Genomic DNA, 16,251 nt, shown 5'->3' on the forward strand with positions numbered 1-16,251 from the left:
GTGGGCTTCAGTTTAAGTTTGATGGTAGTAAACCTACCTTATCTTTATTTCATTGATAGCCAAGCTCTGCGGGCATTCTTCTAACAGTGATGATGATGATGATGTAAGAATTACTGGCTTCCAGAGTTGCATTCACATCAGCAGCCAGTTTTTATCTCTTATGCATTAATAAGCTGGCAAAGTATTATGCCTCTACTGCAGAAGGCTACCAAATAGTTACCTTCAAAGACTGTGGCAATAAGGGTAATTTATGAAATGATGTCCTCTTCCCTCTGCTCCCAGCCCCAAGTCCTACTCTTTCCAAAAATACCTTTCCTCAGCCTGAAGCACGTTAGTAGTAGCGAGTGAAGTCCAGTTAACTCATCTGGTCTCTGAACAGCACAATTAAAATAGTTTAAGCAGTTGGCACGATTTAGGGAATGTCTATATGATATAAGGAAGTGTTAGGGAAGAAAGCATTTGAATTAATGGATATCAAAGGCAGTAAAATGCTATGAAAATAAAAAAATACACCACACCGGGTTCCCAAGCTGATTCATTCAGAAGGAGCTCAGCTGTTAAGATCTAACGATGCCTTTTGCTGTGTAGACATTATTAAGTTCACAGCAATATGAACCAGTGCTTTTTTGGAGGCAATTGTTTGTTTATACGCACCATGAAGGGACCAGCCCTGTTTGTACAGGTGGAGATGTCCTAACTACGGCGGGAGGAAAGGGGAATGTATCAGGGTCTTCCTTTGTATAAGCCGTTCTAATGTTCTACTTACTAGTGTCTTACTACTGTGTGTCTTTTTCTAAGTGTTCTTTTCTTCTCAAATCTTCTACATCTTTCAGATATCTGTTCCGTAATAGGTCTTTTCTGAGAATCCCTGTGGCTCCTAGGCCTAGGTTCTCATCACTAAGGAGTTTGAGGTTGGCCTGATATAAGGTTGTCCTTCTCGAGCAGTATTGCGCACTTCGTGCTATTTTACATGTTTGGTTAATTGCCCTGAGGAGAATTTGCATGGTAATTGTAATGCTACCATGCAAACTGCTGTCTTAATGGCTTGAGTTTGCAACTGCTTAATTCTCATTACTAATTTATGTTTCCCTGCATACACATGTGAAATCTGATAGTTGTGCATTGCTGTCCTTTGGTTTACCGACTTATTATTTATGGTGTTTATTTTCACTGGCAATAAAGACTCCCAGCATTTATATTTGTGACATACATTTCTGGAATATGGTCTGTAAATGACATATTATATACGGTGGTTCAATTACTTTTATATAATATGCATTTGGAAGCTTCTTTCCTACCAACTTCACCACCATACTATTTATAATTTCATATTTACCATAATGTTTTAGAGCAGTCATGTACCTGGTACACATTTACTTCTGCCACTGTACGTTGCATGGTGTTAAAGGAATGCGTTTAAGACAGTTGACAGTAATTTTTTTTAAAGTAACTGTTTAAACCTATTTTATTATTATAGTTCAAACAGACATAAAGTATTGCATGTTACTTTGACATTGTGATGGTTCAAGTGCAATTTTGTCCAAATCAGTTTTAACTATCTCCTCTAAAAGGCCCTACATGGAAGAGCCACGTCATGTTAAAGTGCAGAAGGGTTCTGAGCCACTAGGGATTTCCATTGTGAGCGGAGAAAATGGTGGAATATTTGTCTCTAAAGTAACAGGTGGGAGCATTGCCCATCAAGCTGGCCTTGAGTATGGTGATCAGTTACTAGAGGTAATTGTTTGCTTACTATTCCTCTGGCTTAATGAATCAGTTTATATGAATCCAGCCATAACTACTTTCCCCCAAAATAGCATCTTGTGAAAGCTTGTGCGCTGTGAGATACAGCCAAGGCTACTCTGTATTGCACTATTCCAGTAATTGTGATTGTTGTGACTTTTTGTCAGGCTTTATCATAACATAATGTCTTTTGATGGTAGATCTGCATTGCATCTTATATAGATACAATTAAATTTTAAGCTAGCTAGTTTCGGTACTTAAAACAATATAGTCCCAACACCATACTCTGCCTGATAAAGGTGAGTAAATATTTAAGCAGCTGTTTCATGCTGCTCTTGCTGTGCCCATATCGTTATCTGAGATACCTGGTTTAAAAAATACTCAGGTAGGCATTAGATTAGCTACAGTCATGTGTTTGCCTACAGTACTAGATAAACATGTGGAGGAGCCTTTTGTAAAGTACAGAGCTGCTTTGTAAATACTAGATCTGTTCATGCTTGTCTATGTTAAGGCATCTTCTGTTGCACAGCGTGTGGAATATACTGCAGTGGTCCTGAATAGATCATGGATCTAAATTTATCTTTAAATCCTGAATTTATTCAGATCGGTGATCGGAACCAGCTTGTATTTAATCGGTGATATCAAATCATAACACAGCTCAGAATACATATGTCTTTCAGTAGTAAAAAGATTTTTAAACTCATGGTCAGGTTACCAAATATTTTAAAATTACAGTGATTCTTTCCAAGGAGTAATCCTTCTTTTACCCCAGTGGAAATTAGTCAGCATTTAGACATTAACCTAAGTAGAAGACTGGAAGAATGATTTTGCTAGTTTCCATCTGAAAATTTGACATCCTGGTTTTGTGCATTTTTTTCCCCTAGTTTAATGGAATAAATTTGAGAAATGCTACAGAGCAACAGGCTCGACTAATCATTGGACAGCAGTGTGACACCATTACTATTCTGGCTCAGTATAACCCACATATGTATCAGCTTGGCAATCATTCACGATCAAGGTAAGGCTTGCTAGACTTCGGAAAAAATACTCTCTGGTCCATGCGGTTATTTAGCTAGTAGATAACTTCTGTGCAGGTAATGTGTTTGCAAACATCAGCACATTTGTGCTGATAAGAAGTGTGATTGCTTAGACAAGTAAAGTGTGAATACGTGCTTGTCAAAAAGAAAAGAAAAATGCTTGATGCACCCACTATATTTTCTTCCTTGGGCATAATTCTTAGATACATTAAACTAAAACCAAAGATGACTTCCTCCTAGGACTATGAGATTCCAGTACTTCAAAACGGTTTTAATTTTTTTTGTAGTTGGAGTTCCCAAAAACTAATTAGAGAAGGCATATGACCTGGTGAAATTATCCAGCCCATTTTTATGAATAATCACACTTGAAAACTGAGCTTTATCTTTCTCTTAGACTTATGGTTAACATATGTTATTTGGCATTCTGTCTGGGTTTTGGTTTTTTTTTTCTCCTTACTTTATACTTGATTTACAGCCAAATTAAAAACTTTGTCTGCATGGAAAATATTTGGCATTGGTGAAACACGAACTCACCAGTCTTCCATTCTTTTTTTATTTCCTCTTAGTTCTCGCCTAGAACCTGTGAGTAATCATTCCACCCCTCAAGGCAGTGGAGCTGCAACGCCTGACAATCATTCCGTAATCGATACTGTGAGTGAACAGGATGAAGGAACAATGACACCCCCGTCCAAACAAACCACGCCAACTACAAGTCCCCGGAATTCCTTAAGGTACAGAGTAAAATTTTTGCCTTAAGGGAAAAAAAAAATAATGGTCAGGGTGCATGTGAAGGGTATTAAAAAGCAAGTGTACTTCTGTCAGTGCTGTGTCTGGTGGAAGTAAGTGGGCAGCCAAGTTAAATGGGCCCCAGGATAAAATGTTTTCAGACTATTTTTGAAAGACAGGGTCTGCGAGGAATGAAGAAAGTTTATTACAAGATTGGTTTCGTTAAGAAGGTCTGCAAAGAACATATGTTTGTATTAGAAGACTGTATCTGTAGGTGACTTATTTTGAAGAATAATTATGTAAATATATATTCTTCAGATGGCTAATTGGTTGGATGCAATGCAACTTTTAAAATTGAAGTACGTGTGTTATTTCTCCCTGTCAAAAGGGCCCCGGTGGACACAAACAAAAGGACCCCTGAACCTCGAACTGTTGTTGTTAAGAAGTCCCAAGTGGATCTTGGGATCCAGATATGTGGTGGAAACCTGTATGGCATATTTGTCTCAGATGTAGATGATGATAGTCCAGCAAAAGGACCTGATGGATTAGTCTTGGGTGACATGATACTTGAGGTAAGCTATTAAGAAAAGCCTGCAGCATGCTGACAAACTGTCTAGGATGGTATCAAGAGGAAGTTGGACAAAGAATCGTGCTGTCTCGCAATGGGAGATGTTCTGCGAATCTTGAGTTCCTGCCACAAAACCCAAGTAATGATGGTGAGAATGCATAACCTTCATTCTGACTGTGACATTTGAAGAGCTGGATGATGTAGACCTGGAGAACAACCACAGTTGAGAGCACAAGTTGCCCACCAGTTTGAGGGACTAATGTATGTTCACTTGGAATTACAAACACCTGCTCTCTTGATCTTTCATGAAAAATACTGCAAAACAGTGAACAATATTGATCTTATCGCTATGAAATTCTAATCAGAGTTTAGGGAGAGCCATGCAATATGTCTTGGACTCTGCTTTCTATATCTGAAATGAGAATATTTATCTACTTGGCAGGACTGTTAAGGTGATAAACACATATGTGTTTATGAGCTTTTCAGATAAAACTGAGTATTGAAACAGTGTGGGCATGGAGACTCTCCTGTTGTGCCTTTAGTATCCAGATGGAGATTATGCTTTGTAATTGTGTCTCTGACTTCCATAAGACCACTTGCTTTCCCTAAAAATATTAACTTCTTTCCAGTGTGAATTTCATGATTCTCAGCTTACCTTTTGAAAACTATTTAAAGTAGTGCAGACTTTCTCTCACGATGCGTATCTGCTGCGTTCACTTGGGTATTTTGTTTTCCACCCCCATGTCTCAGTCCCCTGCTAGACATTTTAAGGTGCAAACTTAGAGTTAAGTGGCAAGATTTACTTGTATATAGAGCCTGGCAGTGGGAAGAACAAACTCATTTTGCGTGTTTTTCAAGCTCGCCTAATTCTATTGCCTGTTAAGATACAATTTCACACCTAAGGGTTTCTGTGTTTTGCAGTATGGGTCCATTGATATGCGAAATAAAACAGCTGAGGAAGCTTATCTTGAAATGTTGAAGCCTGGAGAAAACATCAAAATAAAGACTCAATACAGAATAGAAGAGTTTAATAAGATAAAAGAGCTTCCAGGAGATGGATTCTATATCAGGTATTTGAGCATGACTGGTAGTGACAGCATACGGCTGTTAGGATAATATGCTGACCATCATGAGAGAGATAGTACATCAGCCTTACCACAATTTTAAATTCAAAGTTTACTAATTTATCCCAACTAGTCTTTGACAGTGAGTACATGATCTGTAGCATAGTAGAGGCTGCACGTTTCACTGTAAACTCGTATGCTCTTGAAATGTACAGTATGCCACTAATCTGTTAACTTTTTTCAAAATAAGTATGCACGTTCTTCCCTTGAGTTGATGGAGATCAGTTGCAGAGCCTCTTTATGTCTTCCTTTCCAGAGCACTTTATGATCGTCTGGCAGAGGTGGAACAGGATTTAAGCTTTAAGAAAGATGACATATTGTATGTTGATGACACTCTACCACAGGGAAACTTCGGTTGCTGGATGGCTTGGCAGCTAGACGAGAATGCTCAGAAGCTGGAAAGAGGACAGATTCCAAGTAAATATATGTGAGTCACCTCAGTTACAGTATTTATCTTACAGTCTTTAGAAGTCTGTCTGGTGAGATATGGTATAAAAGACTTGTTTGCTTCTAGTCTTTTTGGGAGATACTAATTCTTAGACGTGTCATTTTAGGGATGGTATATTTGAATAACATTGAATTAAATATGTTGCTCTATCAAATTGTTTTTAATGCTACTAAATAGTAAACCAGAAATGGAAGTGATATGTAGACCAGTGTTGGTGTTGCGATAGACAATTCAATAACAAAAGTGAGAATAGCAACAGCAAAAATATCCTTGAATCCAAGGTTATCACAGTCATTCTTGGGAAGCATCAGTGGTTTTAGTTATCTGTGGACAGCAACATCGCTGTAAGGCTGTGTATCTACAATCTTGTAAGGTTGATAGAACAGTTAAGAGTGCAGGAACTAAAATTTTTACATTGTTACTGAAATCACATTAGTTATCACTCAGGGATTAAAATATTTTTTCATTTTAAGATTACTGGTTTTCTGGTTTCCATTTCTTCTAATAGTCTTCTCTCCATGTCGTAACTCAAAATTCATCCTGACAGTGGGACAATGGCACTATCTGGAATGTGTGGAAGTACTATATATATATGTATATATAGATATATACACGCAGACCGACACACATCATTGATAGGCTTGTTACTGGAAGATGGATAGTAAAACCAACTACATTTTACATGTGTTATGTGGCCAAAATATTTGTGCTCATATAAAATAAAACTGTTATTTTGGACTGCTAGTAAGTTATTTGTAAGGATGAATATAACATGCAATTTCATAGAAAGAATGGGATCTTCACTTCTGTGTCAGGCTGACTTTACTGGCAAATAGGTGTGTACTGCTGCTTCTGCCTTGGAGAATTTTGCCCTGCCTGTCAGAGTGGTCACCCTCTGTGCTTTGCTGCTATTTATATTTGTCATGGTTCAACCCTAAGCAAGACCTGAAACATATTCAGAAGTAATGAAGCACCTAGCAATAGAAGCGTGCTGGTTTGAGCATCCCAAGGGCGTTCACAATTCTTCATCGCCGTTGTAGTTAGGCTGGAGGAGAAGAGGGAGGTGAAGGAGAGAGTGTCTCCCCCACAGACTGGTCCTCCGAGGAGAAAAGGTAAAGAAGTGTAATTACTAAAAGTTTCCGCTAGACGGCTCCCGAAGTACAGAGATGAAACCGCTGCTGCCGTTTCGCCTTGTTCGTCACTCTTAATCATTAGCAAGTACAGCAACAGCACACACAATTTCATCATATCATTAGTCCACACTACAAAGCACAGCAAAATTATAATCTTGACCGCTTCCCAGGGATGATAAACAGCACAACAGGGAGCACATACAGCAGATACGGTGTTACAGAACACAGCCCTGAGAGCAACAAGGTTGAGAGCGAATAAATCAATGTTGTGACTATCAATCCAATACAATGAATGCGTATCACACTTTTGTTCTAACGTGCTCTGATCAGGTTTGTCATCGCAACCTGTCATGCGCCACATTGGGTGCTAAAAAGAACTCTTGTGGTTTAACCCCAGCTGGCAACTAAGTACCACACAGCCAGTCGCTCACTCTCACCCTGGTGGGATGGGGGCGAGAATCAGAAGAGTAAAAGTGAGAAAAGTCGTGGGTTGAAGGAAAGACAGTTTAATAAAGTAAAGCAAAAGCTGCATATGCAAGCAGAGCAAAACGAGGAATTCATTCACTCCTTCCCATGGGCAGGCAGGTGTTCAGCCGTCACCAGGAAAGCAGGGCTCCGTCGTGTGTAATGGTTACTTGGGAAGACTAAATGCCATAACTCTGAACATTTCTTACTTCCTCCTCCTTCCCCCAGCTTTATATATATATATACTGAGCATGACGTCATATGGTATGCAATATCTCTTTGGTCAGTTGGGGTCAGCTGTCCTGGCTGTGTCTCTTCCCAACTTGTTGTGCTCTTCCAGCCTATTCTCTAGCAGGGCGGTGTGAGGAGCAGAAAAGGCCTTGATTGCTTAGCAACAACCCAAAACTACCAGTGTGCTATCAATGCCATTCTCATTCGAAATCCAAAACATAGCACGATACCAGCTACTAGCAAGAAAGTCAACTCTCACAGCCAAAACCATGACAATATATAAGAACCTTGAGGAAATGATGGTAGTGTGAGGTTTTCAGATGCTTATTATTTGATTTATATTAACATTTGTTTCTGATTAGTTTTCTGTGATGAAGATACTTGGGCTAAGGCTTGAGATGAGCATTTCCAGTGTGTTCCAGAAGCAGTGGTGATATTGTTTGTTGGAAAAATTTAAAAAGACAAGCTTAAATACCAACTAGTCTGTTTCATTATAGGATGGATCAGGAGTTCTACAGGAGACACAGCATGTCTGAGGCTAAAGATGAAAACAGCTCATCTAAGACATTATCAGCAGCAGCACGGAGGTCATTCTTCAGAAGAAAGCATAAACACAAGCGAAGTGGTTCCAAAGATGGAAAGGATTTACTGGCTCTTGATACAATCAGTACAGACTCAATTCCCTTCTTGGATGGCGAGTACCTTTGTTACACTTGGGAGGGGTTGCCTTTCCTTCTATTTCATTTTTAAACAGCTGCAGCGTGACACAATAAATAATGTAGCTTTCTGGTTGGTCTGAATAAAAATGGTGATCATGTGTCCCACCACATTACTATTAAAAGTACATTACTTTTAATAATTATTTTTTTTATTAAAAAGCAAGCCAGAGTGTTTCAAATTAATTTGTTTTGGTAGTTGATTCCTAGATCTATTAGCATTAATGTTTCATTTGCAGAGGAAGATTGCTTTTTGATGCATGGTTTTGATCTTCCTTTCAACTATTTAATTTCTGTCCAGGTTGCTTAGTCTTGACAGACATCCTGGGCACCGCTCAAAAATCTTCACTTCTATTTCATCATTCCTCTACAAAACTCTTATTGGTTACAATTCTTACTTCCTCGTAAGAGCTCAACAAAACAAACCAGAGAAACCAAATATTGTGTCTTGTTTACACATTTAGAAAAAAAATAAGAATGATTGGTGTTAAAATTTGGGTGAGGGCAGGGGGAAGAAGCACTAGGTTCAATCAGAAAAAAGTCAAGTGGAGAAAATTGCAATAACGGCTAGGATGTGGTGAGGATTTTTTGTTCTTGTCAAGGCCCTTACCCTTGCAAGGGAGTTGTTTTCATACTGTTAGGGTGGAATATCTGAGGAATGCCAGGAAAATCGTTTATACTTTCATAAGTAAATCTTTTGTGTGTGTAGATTCTGCAAGTCTGGCATATCAGCGTGTGCAGAAAGTGGACTGTACCTCTCCTAGGCCTGTCCTTATTCTGGGACCTTTACTTGATGCTGTGAAAGACATGTTGGTCAAAGAATCCCCGGGAAAATTTTGCAGATGTCCTCTTGGTAAGTATGCAAATATAACCAATTTATTCTTGCTTGGAATACATGGTAGTAACATCTATATAAGTGAACTAAACGGTAGCACAAAGATGGGAAAAAACCCAAGAATCTGAATTTGCATACATTGTTTTGTTAGCTATGTTCTGTGTCTAAGGAATAATAATGAAAGTGGATCTCTTCTGGTTCTATGAAACAGAGGTTATGAAAGCTTCCCAACAAGCCATTGAACGGGGTGTGAAGGATTGTCTGTTTATCGATTATAAACGGAGGAGTGGACATTTTGATGTGACAACCGTAGCTTCAATAAAAGAGATAACAGAAAAGGTGAGTCACTTATAATGCTATAGTTGTTTGTACCTTTTGCAATATACAGTCAAACTATGTTGGGGGGCGGAAATAATGTTAGCGTTGTCGTCCTTTAAGGCCTTCAGAGAATTGTTCCCCGGGCCACTGAATAAAATAAGTTACCTTGCTTTGGCATGTAACTGTTTAAAGATTGTTTTATGCAAGCTCACCTTTGTAGAAACTAGGAATGTCCATATTCTTTTCAGTATTATTAAATAAAGTTAGAAATTATTTTCTTAGACTCCATAGATTCCACCCCCTACTTCCCCAAACAAGGATTTAGACTTTTTAAGTATTCTGTTTAATGCAGTTATATGGAACATAAACATCATAATAATCCTAGACACAGATGTTAATTAAAATCTGTACATTGCTTATAGTTTTCTGTCAAACCCCACAGAAAGTCTCATCACTTTAGTGCTTGTGTTTGCTTATGATTTCTGAAAGAGAAAATGAATATGAATATTTGAATTTAAAAAAAAATGTACTGCAAATATTTCAATCTAAGTTTTCATTTCATTAGTTCTTCAAATACTTTTATTTCTATCAATGCATGCTTTTGGTACTATGAATGGAATTCCTTGCAATTTTTCATCTTCTGTCTTTTGTTATAAATCCTTTGGGTACAAATTGCTCAGTAGTCCCAAAATGCTAAATGTCTAGCAAATTCTGTTGGGTTGCTATGATTAAGTAGGGGAAGAAATGGGGGATTTGCATGTGTGCTTGTGCTCTTTAACTGAATGAGTGTTTTGCATTTACATTTGATCTTAGGATTGTCATTGTCTGCTTGACATCGCTCCTCATGCCATCGAACGGCTCCACAGTGTTCATATCTACCCTATTGTAATTTTTATTCGCTACAAAAATGCTAAACAAATCAAGTAAGTCTGTGAGGGGTATAGTTCAGGGATGTTTGTTTTAGCTTAAAATAAGCTTGTTTCCTTTATTATTTCTTTCATCCTAGTCATCTAAAATCTCTTTAAAATGTGGAAATTAATCCTCATAAAAACTGCTGTGAGGTAGATGGTCTTGTCTTCATTTTGGTTGCATGACAATTAAGTGAATCTCTCAAAGAAATCAGACAATGTAGACTAAACTACATACTCCAGGAGGCACTCAGATTTTTCCTGCTCACCTTTGTATCAAACTGTAAGACAGAGATGGGTGAAGCCCATTGAGGATTAAGTGGTGACCGTGACAAAGAGCTATTCATCTTCTCTGCCGGGCCAAGTGTGTGGATGCAGTGCCAATTGATTTGTAACCTCAGCTTTCCCACCTTTGTTCTCCCGTGAAAACAGCAACAGAAGTCCCTTTTGCCATGGAGTGTATGTACTGTGGTCTTCTCAGGCCATGCTCTTTCAGTAATTGGGAATTTCCTGCTCGAATATAGCCAGGAACAGAACATGGGAGTTACAAACACCAGTCCCTCCCCTAATGGTTGAGTAAGCCTTCACACATTTGGATTGATTGATTTGGCAAGGAGTGACATAATCTCCCAACATAAGCATTAAGAAACAGTTTTGTTGAGAGATCTTACACTTGTGCTGTCTTCGTTTTGAAAGTTGAAGACTTCTTATATTCTTGATCTGTAGGTAAATTTGATGACTATCTATTTAATAAAGAGGTTAAGTATCACCACTTTCAAGTAGAAGCAAGACGTAAAGCAATGTGGTATATTTCATTACCACTGTAGGATTATGCACTTGAATGATAAATGGAACTGTCATGTCTTAAGCCCCTTTGGAAATGGGATGGTGACTGTTACAGTTATTTCCTTTTTTTGGAAAGTGACAGAGAGCGATTGAACTAGACAAGCAAGGATTTCTAGCAGTCATCAGAATAAGATGCAGTGGCTCATTGTCTCTGCCTGTTACAAGCACCAAAGATTTTTCCAAATAGCCTTTTTGATATATCACAGGTTCTGTTGGCATTCTCTGAAATGCCAGAGAGCAGTGATAGGTTAGTTTAGTAGCGATTTTATTTATTTATTTATATATAAAATAAAATGGTGCTGCTTTTCTCAATTCTATAAGAAACTGTGCTCATATTGTCTTAGTACCTATCTCTATGACCTTACTAGTTGATTATGAATTCTGCTTCCTTTTAAACAGAATCCCCTACTTGGGACCCCAAGTCAGATTTGGAGGACAGAGTTGCAAGGCTTGATTGGAATTGAAATATTTTTTTCACCACTTGTACTTCTCTATATTTTTTCTTATTTTATTTCCAGCAGCTTGTATGATAGAAAAAGAGTAATTTCACAAATGTGTTATATATAAGATGACATAGAAATACTGTATTTGCTCAATGCTTGATACTTCAAGCCCTTAAAAGAGCAGTACTTGAGCCCAGCTTTGTGTTGGGGAGTACTGGAGTGTATGTGATTCACGTGAACTGGAAAAAAATAGGTTCTTTCTCCCTCAAGCCCCTCTCAGTCTCTGAGACTTTAAAGGAATATTGTCTTGGTCTGATAGCAAATAAATTTGCTAGCACTGAAATAATCCCGATGACTATGCTGATACTGCTGAAACACGGTAGATGGCACTCTATGCACAGAATTATGCTTGCAAATTAATTAGCCTTTTACGTTCACCCAACTGGAGGTAATCATTTCAAGTCCATTAAAAAAAATAAATTACTCTTATACAAGGTTTTTCTTTTTTTCTTTCTTTTTTTGCAGAGAGCAAAAAGATCCAATCTTCCTGAGGGACAAAGTTACACAAAAACATTCCAAAGAACAGTTTGAGACAGCTCAAAAAATAGAACAAGAGTATAGCAAGTACTTTACAGGTTAGTATTTAATCAACGTTTCACTTAGGAACACAGTGGCAATTTAATCCATTTACACTGCAATTCAAAAGACCCTATGTTCCTTCAAAGAGCACTTTTTTTTTTTCATTCTGCCTTTCCTTTTGGAAAACTCATGCTTTGGTGTTTTACTGGGAGAGGCAATCTCAAAATAATAAGTACTATCCCTTGCTTTTACATGGTTTTGTTTTAGCATGTTATGAATCTTATGACCCAAAGAGATTCTAAAAACGTTGTATTACAAGCTAGTAGTATTGGAAGTATGGTCAAGATAACTTGACACAGTGTTGTCATTTTTATACCATCTAAAGAGTATAAGTTGGTTTGTGATTGTAAAAATCACCCCCCCCCAAAAGCAAACAACAACAAAAAAACCCTGTAGTGTAAATTAGTGAGTGATTTGTGAGACATACTTTAAATCTTTCAAGACGGGGAAAAAAATTGTCAAGGGTTTCTTGAGCATGCATTGTAATTTTGAATAATTAAATTCAACTTTAGAGGCCTTTTTAACATCATAAAGTATACTATATGAACCCTGGATTGTAGTTAATACAGTATTTTTACCAGACAAAGAAAACTGTGTCTGCTTATTTCAGAGTATATTTCCATGTGGTTCCACATACATTCAAAAGAGCGGGGATGAGATTTTAGCCATCTTGATGTGAATGGCAACAAAAGTTAAAAAGAAAAAAACAAAAAAACCAAACACTAAACCAGCCAACCCACAAGTTTTCATCCCCAAAGCAATGGGATTCTTAGAGAAATATTGAGGCATACCTGCCAAGTGCAGGGGAGGGAAGGGTGATGTATTTAGTGTAGAGCTATCTCAGCACATCCTGAGGGAAGCTGCACATTCTCAACAGAATCACTTACCTGGTCTGTAATAGCCATACAAATGTTAATTCAAATGGTATACTAAACCTTCACAGAACTTGACCTGTGCATGGCCAGATTGCATCACCACATGTTATCTTCTGCTCCTTGTTAAGTCATTTGTTGCATTTTAATTTCACCCTGATAGTGAAAGTAGCACTCAGTCCAAGAGAGTACTATGTGTATCTTCTCACGTGCCCTGTGGGAAGAGCCTCCTTCTGGTTGTGCCAAGTACAGCAGACTCCTGCTGTCATCAACATTTCCGGATGCTGGTAGTCAGCGAGGACTGGTGTTCAAACTTCATCGACATTTAAACTTGTTGCAGTGATAGTGTTGTGCCTGTAGGTAGGCATGTTGGACATGGCAGCTTCCTTGTGAAGCTGTGTGATGCAGTCTCTCAGACCTGAGCTCCGACTACTTCACAAAGTGCATCTTTTGACTAATGACTCTTTCAAGTTGACTTTGTTTCCCGCACCAATTTGTGCGCATGGTCTGTAATCTGAATCTCTTCCTCGCTGCCATTTGTCACGTTTCATAGAACTTGTTGGTTGCTGCCTTCTGTATCCAAACTCACCTGAGATCATTAACTGTAGTATATGCTGCAGAGTCAAGTAATATTTTGCGTGAGATCAAATTCTCTCTTTTCAAGAACGGAAATGATACCTTCAGCCCTCGAAGACTTTCCATGGGTTTCCAGCGTTAGCGGTAGCTAAGGCCAGAGGCTTTGCTGACGTATTTCTCAAGTCATGAAGTTCCTCACTTTTTAATGCTTAAAGCTAATACATTCTCCTCTCCTGTGTCAGTGTTGGCATTTTACTTTTTATGACTGTTATGTTTAGCAAGGGTAGAATGCAAGGTGTTCATTTATCTTTTGAATTGATTTTCAGGGAGTCGCTTGCTGTTGGCCTTTTGTTCCTTGAATGTAGTTGACAATAAGAATTGGAGTGGCAACCGCTGCTGTTTTATTTAGCTCAACGATCTGTGAGCTGCCTCATAATTTACTTCTAATATTTGTAAATAGTGTCCAGTTGCTACAGCTATAGTCTCTATGTATATTACCACGTAAATATAAAACTCTTAACACCACACGCTCAGCAGAGAAGGTTTATTATAGCAGGTTCTGACCATCTTTAGACTTAAACTTTGCCACCTGATGCCTCTGAAAATAGTACGTGGAGGCCTCTAACAAAACAGTTGCCTTAGTTGATTATAGCCACCAGTTCTGTGCCTTCCCTGGGCTGTGCTAAGAGCTAGCAGAAGAAACTGTGTGTTGAACGCTTGACCTCTTTGCTCTCTTTATTCTTTTTCTTGTTTTAATAGAGTCATGCATCTGGCAAATATTGAATACGGTAGATTAATTCTGATCTGTTGATAAACGCTTTGCAGAAAAATGCAGAAGATTGCTCTTGGTGATTAGGCATAACTGTTTGTTCCGGTCTCATTTGGTGGGGGGGTGTGTTTCTTCTTCTCCAGGCACTGTCCAGGGAGGAGCCCTTTCAAGCATTTGCACTCAGATTATGACAACCGTCGATCAAGAACAAAACAAAGTCCTGTGGATCCCAGCTGGCCCGCTGTAGATTTATTTCGCTGTGAAACTACTTTGCGGACGGAAATAACCAACTAACTTTCTATCCAACGGACTCTGTCCATTTCTGTCTTTATATAAAGATATCTGTAAGTGATTTCTGTTTCATGAAGGGGAATGATAACACTGAACACACAAGGACCTGACGAGGCACGTGGGAAGGGGTAGATCACTTCACCGAGCTTGTCTCTTATGTCGTACATGTACACGGGACAGGTTGTCACGAGGGGTTGCGACCTGCGTGTACTTGTCCATGAGTAACGAATTTAACAATGCTGCAAAACCCTGTAGAATGACAAGTTTACAAAAACTTTTTCAAAGTATTTGGTTGTTGCTGTTTACTTGAATGTCTTGTCTTGTTTTGTTTTGTTTTGTTTTTTTAACTCTGTGTCCTTTCACTTAATGAGGTGACTCTCCAAAACGGAGTGAAATTTCTGAATATGAGCAAATGGTTTATGCGCAATGTGACTCTTAGTTGCGATTTTGACCGTTTCTAAGCACATTGTTGACTTGACAACCAGGTAATAACGTGGGATTGAAAAGGTACGTCTTGGGAGTAAGCTCAGAAGGAAGTACACTCCTCTACAGGGCAGACCACTGTTTGTATCCTGTCAACACTTGTCTGTCAAAGATACCGTTTCTTGTTTAATGCATGAACCTAATATTTAAACGTCATAATATATCTGAACAATCCAAGTTTAACGTGTGTTGAGAAATAATAATTTTTGGTTGTTGGGCCTGGATTAAGTACTGGAGGGGAAGAGTCATAAGCTAGGCCTAGCATGCTGTGTTCTGTCACTTTTAGACACTGTAAATACGGAAAGCTTATGTCGGTGCAATTTTGCAGGGTAATTCTTAAGCTTTGTACTTCAGTGTGTAGCATTCACATAGATTGTTTTTATTTAAAAGCAGCCACATTTTAGGGCTTTGATTAAAAGCCTTTAGAAAGGTACTAAATTGTTAGTGTTTTCACTGTCAAAAAATAAGTGGTCGTTTAGTTTTGGTTGCAGTACTTATTTACCTGTTGTACCAAACTCCATTGTATCAATTCCCTTTTTGTTTTTTGCACTTCTGACTCTGTGTTCCTAACACAGGTTTTGTACCTGTCTCTTCTGTCTCTTGTGCCATGTTTCTTGGGTACTGTATTTTAGTTGTTTTTAAACTATCATTTGAGTAGAACTGCTTCTCGGTCACCGTTCTGAACATTTCATTATGTAGGGTGTCTAGTTTTACACTAGAGGCTGTAGTTTTGCTTCTGTTTGTAGCTTTTTTTAATTAAAAAAAGGGATTCTTGCACAGTTCTTCAAAGAAAGATCTGGTCCTAAATTTAAATTCTGTTTTGCAGTTGCTATTTCATAGTTCAAAATACTTTATATAGTATTTACATAGTTATATACTATATAAAGAGAGTATTTTGAACTATAGTACAAATAAAATATATATAGTATTTTATATAGTATTATACCATACTATTATAATACTGTATATATATAAATTAAAAAATAGGAAATAGTATGGATGAATTACTAGTCGAAGTACTTCTCATGGTGAGGGACGGCAGGTTTTTTTTGTTTATCTCTTTTTTTGTTTGTTTGTTTTTTT

The 16,251-nt window shown here is 38.1% G+C and overlaps 1 protein-coding gene across 1 annotated transcript in view; it reads left to right on the top strand.

Annotated features, from left to right (window-relative positions):
• DLG5 (discs, large homolog 5 (Drosophila)) overlaps nucleotides 1-15,367 on the top strand; it is a 56,825-nt gene extending 41,458 nt beyond the window's left edge. The window contains 12 exon segments of the mRNA XM_009888661.1: nucleotides 1,572-1,734; nucleotides 2,625-2,758; nucleotides 3,344-3,508; nucleotides 3,892-4,075; nucleotides 4,993-5,141; nucleotides 5,452-5,622; nucleotides 7,970-8,166; nucleotides 8,898-9,041; nucleotides 9,235-9,362; nucleotides 10,155-10,264; nucleotides 12,064-12,173; nucleotides 14,538-15,367. Of these exon segments, the coding sequence (XP_009886963.1) occupies nucleotides 1,572-1,734; nucleotides 2,625-2,758; nucleotides 3,344-3,508; nucleotides 3,892-4,075; nucleotides 4,993-5,141; nucleotides 5,452-5,622; nucleotides 7,970-8,166; nucleotides 8,898-9,041; nucleotides 9,235-9,362; nucleotides 10,155-10,264; nucleotides 12,064-12,173; nucleotides 14,538-14,641 (1,759 nt within the window). The 3' untranslated portion in view covers nucleotides 14,642-15,367.
• Nucleotides 15,368-16,251: the final 884 nt, after the last annotated feature.

The sequence above is a fragment of the Charadrius vociferus genome, unplaced genomic scaffold, assembly GCF_000708025.1.
Source record: "Charadrius vociferus isolate BGI_N301 unplaced genomic scaffold, ASM70802v2 scaffold187, whole genome shotgun sequence".
Lineage (NCBI taxonomy): Eukaryota > Metazoa > Chordata > Aves > Charadriiformes > Charadriidae > Charadrius > Charadrius vociferus.